The sequence below is a fragment of the Ziziphus jujuba genome, chromosome 2 (genome assembly GCF_031755915.1).
Source record: "Ziziphus jujuba cultivar Dongzao chromosome 2, ASM3175591v1".
Classification (NCBI taxonomy): Eukaryota; Viridiplantae; Streptophyta; class Magnoliopsida; order Rosales; family Rhamnaceae; genus Ziziphus; species Ziziphus jujuba.
The window spans coordinates 33,016,558-33,027,104 of NC_083380.1; the positions used below are offsets into that span (position 1 = coordinate 33,016,558).

General features: G+C 36.8%; 1 protein-coding gene and 1 pseudogene across 1 annotated transcript; one reads left to right on the plus strand and one right to left on the minus strand.

Annotated features, from left to right (window-relative positions):
• The first annotated feature begins 1,436 nt into the window (after positions 1–1,436).
• LOC132800814 (receptor-like protein 6) lies at positions 1,437–4,513 on the plus strand. The gene is made up of 2 exons (XM_060815116.1): positions 1,437–2,181; positions 2,325–4,513. The coding sequence occupies exons 1-2, from the start codon at positions 1,437–1,439 to the stop codon at positions 4,511–4,513; spliced, it is 2,934 nt and encodes a 977-aa protein (XP_060671099.1).
• Positions 4,514–5,849: 1,336 nt separating this feature from the next.
• LOC132800830 (uncharacterized) lies at positions 5,850–10,027 on the minus strand (annotated as a pseudogene).
• Positions 10,028–10,547: the final 520 nt, after the last annotated feature.

Sequence of the window (10,547 nt, forward strand, 5' to 3'; positions counted from 1 at the left end):
GTTATTGGTTTAAATTTCCCCATCCCCTTTCCCTATCGCAAAGACTAAGAACTAAATAAATGACCAGACAAACACGCAAAAAATGCAAAGACTTTACATTGTTGAGGAAAAAACGAAAGAAAAAAGCCTGGTAGTCTTTTTTTTTTTAATATATATATATATATAGTAACCCTAATAAGTCATTGTTATTTAATAACACAGAGTATTACGAAGACTCTACTACAATACCATTGTCAATAGATTACAAAATTGGTTTAAGTGTGTACAAATATGTATATATATATATATATATCTTACATTGTACATGTATCATTGTTAATTACCTATAGCAGTCTTTAATTAGCTATATTTGTTTTCACCATTCTCAACACTAAATAAATGACCAGACAAGCACACTAATAATACAAAGACTTTACATCGTTGAGGAAAAAAGAAAGAAAGTCTTTTTTTTAAATTATTTTTTATATAGTAAGGCAAATAAGTCATTGTTATTTAATAGCTCAAAGAGTAGCACAAAGACTCAACTAAAATACCATTGTCAATAGACTAAAAAATTGGTTTAAATATGTACATATATATGTGTGTGTGTATATATATATCTTACATTGTACATGTATCATAGGTAATTATCACTTGCAGTTTCTAATTAGCTATATTTGTTTTCACCATTCTTAACACTAAATAATCTTAGTACTAAAATATAAAAAAATTATCTTTACGTAATCTCAAAAAATTTTAAGTACCAAAAAATTGGCAAGCATGCTTTTCTTATATGCATTATAGGAACGTTCTTGGGCTGACGGTTAACATAATTTCTTCATTCAACATTTCTTTACACTAAAACAATGCAATCCTAATTTGCTTGCAATTTAAGGACACTAGAGATCAAGGGGACTGCAAGCTAATCAAAATACTCTGCTTTATAACGTGTAGCAAAGCATTATATTTCCTTTGCATTAAACTTCAATTTCTCTGTTTTCGTACCAATGTTTCTTCAATTTTATTATATCGGATTGACTCAAAATATACTTTGCTAATCCTTGTCTATAATTCAGTTAAAAATATCCAATCCACCTCAAAGTAATTAAGTATCCCATCGAAGGGGCCAAAACACTACATCGTAGGGACCCCGACATAATGCTTTATATAAGTCTTAAGAGACTATCCCTATATACATTGCAAAGAGCCAAAGACTAGACCAAACACATTAAAAAAATGCAAAAGACTTTACATGGTTGATCAACGATACTGGAAAAGATAAAAAGAAGTTGAATATGGTGATGAAATACAAAAAGACCTTTCAATAATATCACCCAAAAAAAAAAAAATTGTTTCTCAGTTATAAATAGTACTGAAAATTGAAGGAAAAAATTCTTACAAAGAACCAACTGAAAAACTTTGCTCACTTTTCTTTACACTCGTAATCTCTGATAAAAATGAAGAGGGATATGTTCAATCGGTTCCTCTTGTTTTTGCTAGTGATCCTCTTATATCCATGTCTGTTCCATTCACATTCTCTACACCTAAATTCCACACCCATTACTTTCTCTGTCTGCCTCCCTCACCAAAGCTCTATTTTACTCCAACTTAAAACTGAGTTTACATTTCAAAGGCGTGAATACTATGATGATATTTTGAATAACAGCTATCCAAAGATGAAATCTTGGAAGGCTGGCAGTGACTGCTGTTCTTCTTGGGATGGTGTCTCATGCGATATGGCAACTGGTTATGTAATGAGCCTTGACCTCAGCATGAGTTGGCTTCATGGGCCTCTGCATTCTAACAGCAGCCTTTTCAGATTGCTTCATCTTCACGAGCTCAACCTTTCCTTCAACAACTTCACTTCTTGCCCGATTCCTTCGGAGTTTGGCCAACTTTCAAGGTTAACTCATCTCAACCTCTCTCATTCTGTGTTTTCTGGGCATATTCCAATATCTGAAATTTCAAGGCTTACAAATTTGATTTCACTTGATCTTTCTTACTATTTCTATGAATTGGACGGTAATGATCTTACTGGTGCTTTGCATATGAAAGAAGGAGAGGTGGGAAGGCTTACCCAAAACATGACCAATTTAAGACGAATTTACCTTGATTCGGTGCAAATTGATTCACATGTACCTGTAGACTTTGCAAATTTATCTTCCTTGACACATCTCTCTTTTTGGAGATGCAATTTGCTTGGTGAGTTTCCAAATGTTATCTTCCACTTGCCTAACTTACAGTTTATCCTGCTGTCTGGCAATGACAATCTTTTTGGTTCTTTCCTGAATTTCGTTCTGGCAATATGCTGAAGTTTTTGGATCTTTCTTCTACAAAATTTTCAGGAAAAGTACCAAATTCGATTGGCAACCTTAAATCCTTGAATATTTTGATTCTTCAGTACTGTAGTTTTTCTGGGATTATTCCTTCTTCGATTGGGAATCTTACTGAACTTAAACATCTTTACCTTGAGAGTAATGGATTTAGCGGTCAAATTTCATATTCATTTGGAAACCTCACACAATTGGAAGATTTGATTCTTTCAAGTAATTCTTTCAGTGGCAAACTCCCAATGTCACTCCCACATCGTGTCAAATCTATCGATTTTAGGGACAATGATCTGACAGGTTCAATTCCATCTGATATTTCTAACTTGACATTCCTTGAGTGGCTTGACCTGTCAAATAATTCATTCACTGAAGTCATTCCTGGTTCTTTATTTAAACTACCTTCTTTGACATGCTTATCTTTGGAAAACAATCAGTTTACAGGCTATCTCAACATCCAAAACGTCTCTAATTCATCCCAATTAGAATCTCTGATATTAAGTGGAAACAACTTAACTGGACATATTCCAAGTTCAGTGTCCAAATTCACAATGCTTTCCTATCTTAACCTTGATTCAAATGATTTTAGTGGCAGACTCGATTTTGGCATCTTCTTAGAGAAGAGTTCGCTTTCTTCTCTGGTTCTTTCAAATAACAGAGGCTTATTTATAACAAATTTAAGTACAACATCCACTCTCTCCAATCAATTTCAGGGAATATATTTATCCTCTTGCAACATCAAAGAGTTCCCTATATTCCTGAAAACACAAGGTAAATTGGAGGCATTAGATCTTTCCAACAATAATATCAGCAATCCAATTCCCAGATGGTTGTTGAGCATTGGGACAGAGACCTTGTATAACTTGAATCTTTCTCACAACTTCATTCACGGTTGGGAAAAAGCTCCGTTAATTCTTCCGTGGAAGGTAATGGATACACTTGACCTACATTCAAACATGTTGCATGGATCACTTGTTGTTCCACCAATGTCCACAACATACTTTTCCATCTCAGAAAATAGTTTGGTTGGAAGAATTGATCCACTGTTTTGTAAATTGAGGGATCTTAGATATCTTGATTTGTCAAGTAACAATTTGAGCGGTACTATTCCTCAATGTTTGGGAAACTTCAGTAGCTCTCTCTTGGTTCTAAATCTAAGAGGAAACAACTTGAACGGCAACATGCCTAGCTCATGTGGGGATGGGAACCAATTACAAACATTGGACTTGAGCTACAACAATTTACATGGAAAGATTCCACAGTCTCTAATCAAATGCAAAGAGCTGCAGATTCTAAATCTCGGCCACAATCAAATGACTGACACATTTCCTTTTATGGTACAGAGTTTTTCGAAGCTTCAAGTTCTCATTTTATCTTCCAATAAATTTTATGGTCCAATATGGCATCCACATAGTTTTTTTGGCTTTGTGAACTTATATATCATTGATCTGTCCTTCAATGATTTTACTGGAAGTTTACTGTCGCAATACTTTCAAAATTGGACTTCAATGGAAGAAACTTCATATAATAAGTCACAATTGAAGTACATTGGTGAGGGATCATATAGCTACTCTGTTACCGTAGTAAATAAGGGACAAAATTTGCTTTACATTAGAATTTTTACTTTCTTCATGTGCATTGATTTCTCAAACAACAAATTCCATGGAGAAATTCCAAGGACAATAGGGGATCTTCAAACTTTAGTCGTGCTCAACTTGTCAAGTAATAATTTTACAGGACCCATTCCACCATCTTTAGAGAATCTGATTAAGCTTGAATCCTTAGATCTCTCTAAAAATAAGCTTTCTGGTCAAATCCCTCAGCAGTTTACTAGACTCACATTTCTTGAATATTTGAACCTCTCTGATAATGAACTTGTGGGTCCAATACCTCAAGCTGGACAAATTGGTACATTTGAAAATTCTTCCTTTGAGGGAAACTGGGGATTATGTGGTCCTCCATTGTCAAAAAAGTGTGGAACCTCTCCTTTACCACCTCATGACAATGAGAAATCAGGTGATTCAATATTATCTGGTTTTGGTTGGGAAGCTGTTGGGATAGGATATGGATGCGGACTCATAATTGGATTGATGCCCGGATATATCATCACCTCAAGGAGCCCATACTTGGCGTTCAAGATTTTTCGTGTGATCCCACCAAGAAGACTAAGAGGAGTAAACAGTTGTAAGCGCTTTAAGTTAAAGTAGAAGAACTTGGATTCTTATGGCTAAAGTAAGTGATAAAAATTTGAATATGAATATACTTGTTCTTATTTGAAGAAAATTTGACATGTCTTGATACGAACCTAGGACGACCTGCTCCTAAACCCGTATTATATTAGCCCGGATCTCAATTAAGTTCAAGTTCTAATGGAATGGACCTCAACCCCTAACCAACCTGTGGTTAGAAACCTTGGTATAATGTAGACGCCACAATAGGGGATGGAAAACCTATTGATAAGTCAAGCTAAAACAACAAATTCTCAAATGGTGTTTTAGGTGTTCTCAAAGAACGAAGAGATAATTAATCTCACAAGTATTTTCTTAATCAAATCAAAGTTGTATTCTTATTGAAAAATCAGCCTTTAAATAGGCTACAAAGGCACGAAATAAAACCCTAGAACATAAAGAAAACCAGCCACCACACATAAAGAAACCTAGTTGGCCGAAACTATACTTCCTTTCCTAATCTAAGTTTGATTAATTAATTCCTTTATATTAAATTAGGAATTAATTAATTTACAATGGAAAGAATAAAATAAAAACCTTCCTAAAGTTATTTTTCCAGAAAATAAATAAATAAAAACTAAAAAAAATAATGGTAGTTTCCTAAAACAAAAAGTAGAACAAAATTAGAAAACTATAATACTAGCTTTTTGACTAAATTGACTTTGACTATTCTTTGACCAAATTGAGCTCCAAATCAGCTTCAATATGCTTTGTAGGATGCCAAATAAGCTTATTGTGAAGTTCCTCACGTTGCCCTTGCTTGGAAGTATGAGAAAAGGCTAATACAGTAAAATACAGTAAAGTCAGCAAGGAATACAGCAAATCCGGCCTTTCCTTCTCCTTGTGCACAAACCACCTTGTTGGTCGGCTTTGAAGCTGCTTTGGCTGGTTTCTATGACTCATCCTCCATATGAATTGAACCCATAAGGATGGGGTTCAAATTCATACAACCCGGCCTCCTTATTATCACCAAAAATGTCACCCGACCCTGTTTTGGCTTCTATTGCTTGTTGAGTAAAACAGGCCTTGGTTCTTTAGATGTGGCCAACCCCTCTTGACTATGTCTTATTCCTTGTATGAAGACAGCAAGATTGTCCTTGAACTTCTTGGCTTGGGCCCTAGTGATCGGTCCCACCTTCATTTGTATTGGGTCAGCACCCTAGCGGGTTGTCGGCCGAGCAGTCTCGGGTGGATTCGCATCATTCCCCTCTTCTTGAAAAGGATTTGTCCTCAAATCGAAGTCATCACCTGCAGCAAAAGGAGATAAATCAGCAACATTAAAGGTGGCACTAACATTATACTCACCCGGTAGATCAAGTTTGTAGGCATTGTCGTTTATCCTCTCCAAAACTTGAAAAGGTCCATCACCCCTCGGCATGAGTTTTGATTTCCTTTGTTCGGGGAATCTTTCTTTCCTTAAATGCAGCCACACCCAATCTCCAGATTCAAACATCATTGATTTTCGACCTTGATTAGCCACCCTTGCATATTGCCCGGTCCTCCTCTCAATGTTTGCTCGGGTCTTCTCATGAATCTGCTTTACAAAATCAGCTTTTTGTTTTCCATCTAGATTAGCACGCTCACTTAAAGGCAAAGGTGTTAAATCTAATGGAGTCAAAGGATTAAAACCATAAACAATTTCAAATGGAGTAAATTTAGTTGCTGAATGTAAAGACCTATTATATGCAAATTCAACATGTGGCAAACATTCTTCCCAAGTCCTTAAATTTCTACTAATTAATGCTCTCAACAATGCAGATAAGGTTCTATTTACTACTTTGGTTTGTCCATCAGTTTGTGGATGACAAGTAGTTGAAAATAAAAGCTTAGTACCTAATTTAGCCCACAATGTTTTCCAAAAATAGCTTAAGAACTTAGCATCCCTATCCGACACAATAGTTCTTGGCATGCCATGCAATCTCACAATTTCCTTGAAAAATAAGTTAGCAATATTGGATGCATCATCAGTTTTGTTACATGCAATAAAATGTGCCATCTTAGAAAACCTATCTACTACAACAAATATTGAATCCTTACCTGTCCTTGACCTAGGCAACCCAAGAATAAAATCCATAGACAAATCTACCCAAGGATAGGTAGGAATCGGCAAAGGCTTATACAATCCATGCGGTTTCAATGTTGATTTTGTTTTTCGGCACTTCAAACATCTTTCACAAATTCTCTCAACATCTCTCCTCATGTTAGGCCAATAAAAATGTTCTTACAGCAAGGATAAAGTTTATAAAATACCAAAATGACCCATTAAACCACCCCCATGTCCTTCCCGAACCAATAATTCCCTAATACTACAATTAGGCACACAAAGTTTGTTTTCCTTAAACAAATATCCCTCAAATATGTAAAATTTATTAAATCCATGTTTCAAACAGGTTCTAAAAATTTCTCCAAAGTCACTATCATGCTCATAAAGTTCTTTCAATTGTTCAAATCCAAGCAATCTAGCATCTAAGGTAGAAAAGAGCACATACCTTCGGGATAATGCATCGGCAACCACATTTTCCTTACCTTTTTTGTATCGGATCACATATGGAAATGTTTCAATAAACTCAATCCACTTAGCATGCCTTCGGTTGAGCTTTCCTTGACCCTTGATATGCTTCAAAGACTCATGATCCATATGAATCACAAACTCCTTTGGCATAAGATAATGCTGCCACGTCTCCAAAGCCCTCACCAAAGCATACATCTCCTTGTCATAAGTCGGGTAGTTTAGGGCAGCTCCATTCAATTTTTCACTAAAGTAGGCTATGGGCCTTCCTTCTTGCATTAAAACAGCTCCAATACCTACACCCGAAGCATCACATTCAATTTCAAAAGTCTTAGAAAAATTTGGCAAAACTAACAAAGGTGCATTACACAATTTTTCTTTCAACAAATTAAAAGATTTTTCTTGTACTTCCCCCCATTTGAAACCAACATTCTTCTTGACAACTTATTCAATGGTGCTACTATGGTACTAAAATCCTTGACAAATCTTCAGTAAAAGCTTGCCAAGCCATGAAAATGCCTCACTTGGGTGGTAGAAGTAGGAACCGGCCACTCTTGAATTGCTTTCACCTTAGGTTGGTCAACTTTGATTCCTGCAGCACTTACTACAAAACCTAGAAACACAAGCTCTTCTTTGCAAAAGTCACATTTTTTAATGTTAGCAAATAATCTTTCCTTTCTAAGAACTTGCAAAACTTGCCTAAGTTGATCCACATGGTCATCCAAATTTCGGCTATATATTAGAATGTCATCAAAATAAACAACCACAAATTTACCAATAAATGGACGCATTACATGATTCATAAGCCTCATGAAAGTACTAGGTGCATTGGATAATCCAAAAGGCATAACTAACCATTCATACAGTCCATATTTAGTTTTGAATGCAGTTTTCCATTCATCACCTTCTTTCATCCTAATTTGGTGATAACCACTCCTGAGATCAATTTTTGTAAACATGCAAGCACCATGCAACTCATCAAGCATATCATCTAATCTAGGAATGGGATGTCTATATTTGATGGTAATATTATTTATAGCCCTACAATCAACAGACATTCTCCAAGAACCATCCTTTTTAGGTACCAACAAAACAGGAACAACACATGGACTTAAACTCTCACGAATGTATCCTTTATCAAGCAAATCACTTACCTGTTTTTGCAGCTCCTTTGTTTCTTCGGGATTGCTCCTATAAGCTGGTCTATTTGGTATGGTAGCCCCTGGAACAAAGTCAATTTGATGTTCTATCCCTCGAATAGGTGGTAGTCCACTTGGAATCTCACTTGGGAAGACATTTCCAAATTCCTTCAAAAGAGAAATCATTGAACTTGGCAATTCAAGTTCTTCAAAGTTAGTTTGATCATTGAAATAATTTTCTTTGTAAAGCATGACCAGCAAAGGTTTCTTACACTCAATAACCTTATTAATATCCCCTAAACTCAAATAATAATTCTGGTTTTTCCTCTCTTTTCTTTCTTTTCTTTTTCTTTCTTCGGTTTGACTCTCATTGGCGGAAATTTCCAGATTCTTTGTGCTCTCGGGTTTGCTCTCCTTTCTCACCCCTCTCTCAGCTTTTTCTTGGTCTTTCCACTCAATACGAACCTTAGAAACCTTGCCTTGGTCAGCAACATCAATCTTACCTTCTTGAAAGGATGGTGAAGCCGTTGGTGCCATACTTGCTTTTTCCTTGAGCTTTTCGGCTTCTCTCCTTTGTTGCATTTGTAATTGGTCTTTGTAAACCTCTTTAGGTGATAATGGTTCCAGCTTGACCTTCTTCCCTTTAAACCTGAAAACAACACTATTTTCTCGACCAAAATGAGTAGCATCTTTATCAAATTGCCATGGTCTACCTAATAGTATATGTCCAGCAATCATGGGCACAATATCACATAAAACTACATCCTCATATCTACCTATATTAAATTTTACTTTGGCTTGTTTGTTTACTTTCATTTCACCACTATCATTAAGCCATTGTAATGTATAAGGTTCTGGATGTTTAATTGTTTTCAAGCCTAATTTATCAACTACAAGATTACTTATCACATTAGTACAACTCCCACTATCTATAATCATGCTACAAATTTTACCTTGTATTTCGCAGCGAGTGTGGAAGATGTTTTCTCTTTGTATCTGCTCTTCATCTTTGTAGAAAACAAGTACTCTCCTTGAAACCAAGCTCAACTTGGCATTAGATGTATCTACATGTTCGGCCTCATCTTCATTGCAATCCTCCTCTTGCTCGGTTTCAGCCCCACTTTCTTCACTTGCGGATTCCAGCTCACCATCACCCTTTAATACCATGATTCTTCTATTTGGGCATTGGCTGGCTATGTGTCCTCTTCCTTGGCACTTAAAACAAATTATTTCTCTGGATTTTTGAGGTTTAGGATCAGATTTTATCTCACCTCTAAGTGCTTGGACAGATTCGGTCTTGACCTCCCTTCTTGGCCGGTTGGTAGATTCTTCTCCCAATTTCGGCTTCAACTTGTTTTCATAAGTGGAATTGTTTTTCCAGCCACTTGAACTTGTCCTTCCACTGCTAGAAACTCCTCCAAACCGTGTACTAACACCCCTCCTCTTGAATTGGTTCTCAAGCTTAATGGCTACATGCAACATCTCCTCCAATTCCAAGTATTGTTGTAATTCAAGTTGGTTGGCAATGTCTCGGTTTAACCCTCCAAGAAATCTTGCCATGGTTGCCTCCCTATCCTCATTCATATTCAGCCTCATCATTAACATCAACATCTCTTTGTAATAATCCTCCACGGACCTACTTCCTTGAGACAAAGATTGAAGCCTTTGATGCAGCAACCTATGGTAATGGGATGGCACAAACCGCTTCCTCATGGCTCCTTTCATTTGTCGCCATGTTGTAATTAAGTCATCACCAACTCTCCTTCGGGTGCTTTGCTCATTTGTCCACCATTGGAGTGCATAATGGCCAAACTCCATTGCTGCCAACTTCACCTTCTTACCTTCCGAATAGTTGTGGCAGTCAAAGATCATCTCAATTTTTTCTTCCCACTCCAAATAAGCTTCGGGATCACTTTACCCATAAAAGGTGGGATATTAACCTTGATATTTCCCAAATCATCATCTGTATCTTCCCTCCTATATCTCCCACGGCCAACTCTATCTTGGACAGCAAAGGTTTCGTCCATACCTTCCTCAGAGTCACCGTCGAATGGCTCCTCATCAAATTCCTCTCTCGGCCTCTCACGACCTCCTCGTCCTCGGCCTCGTCCTCCATGGAATTCTTGCCTATTTCTTGTATTCGGCCTTCCTTGTGAGGCTTCTAGTCTTCCTACTCTTTGATTTACATGCTCAACTTGAGCACTAACCCGCTGTATTGATTCCAAAACAGCTCTCATGTCCAATTGGTCTCCACTCCCGGTAGCTCGGTCATCGCCATGGAATGCTACGGACTCTTCCTCATTGATCCTCAAGGGTGGATCCCCTCTTCTTATTCTAGAATCTGCCATGTTAGTAAAATACTGCA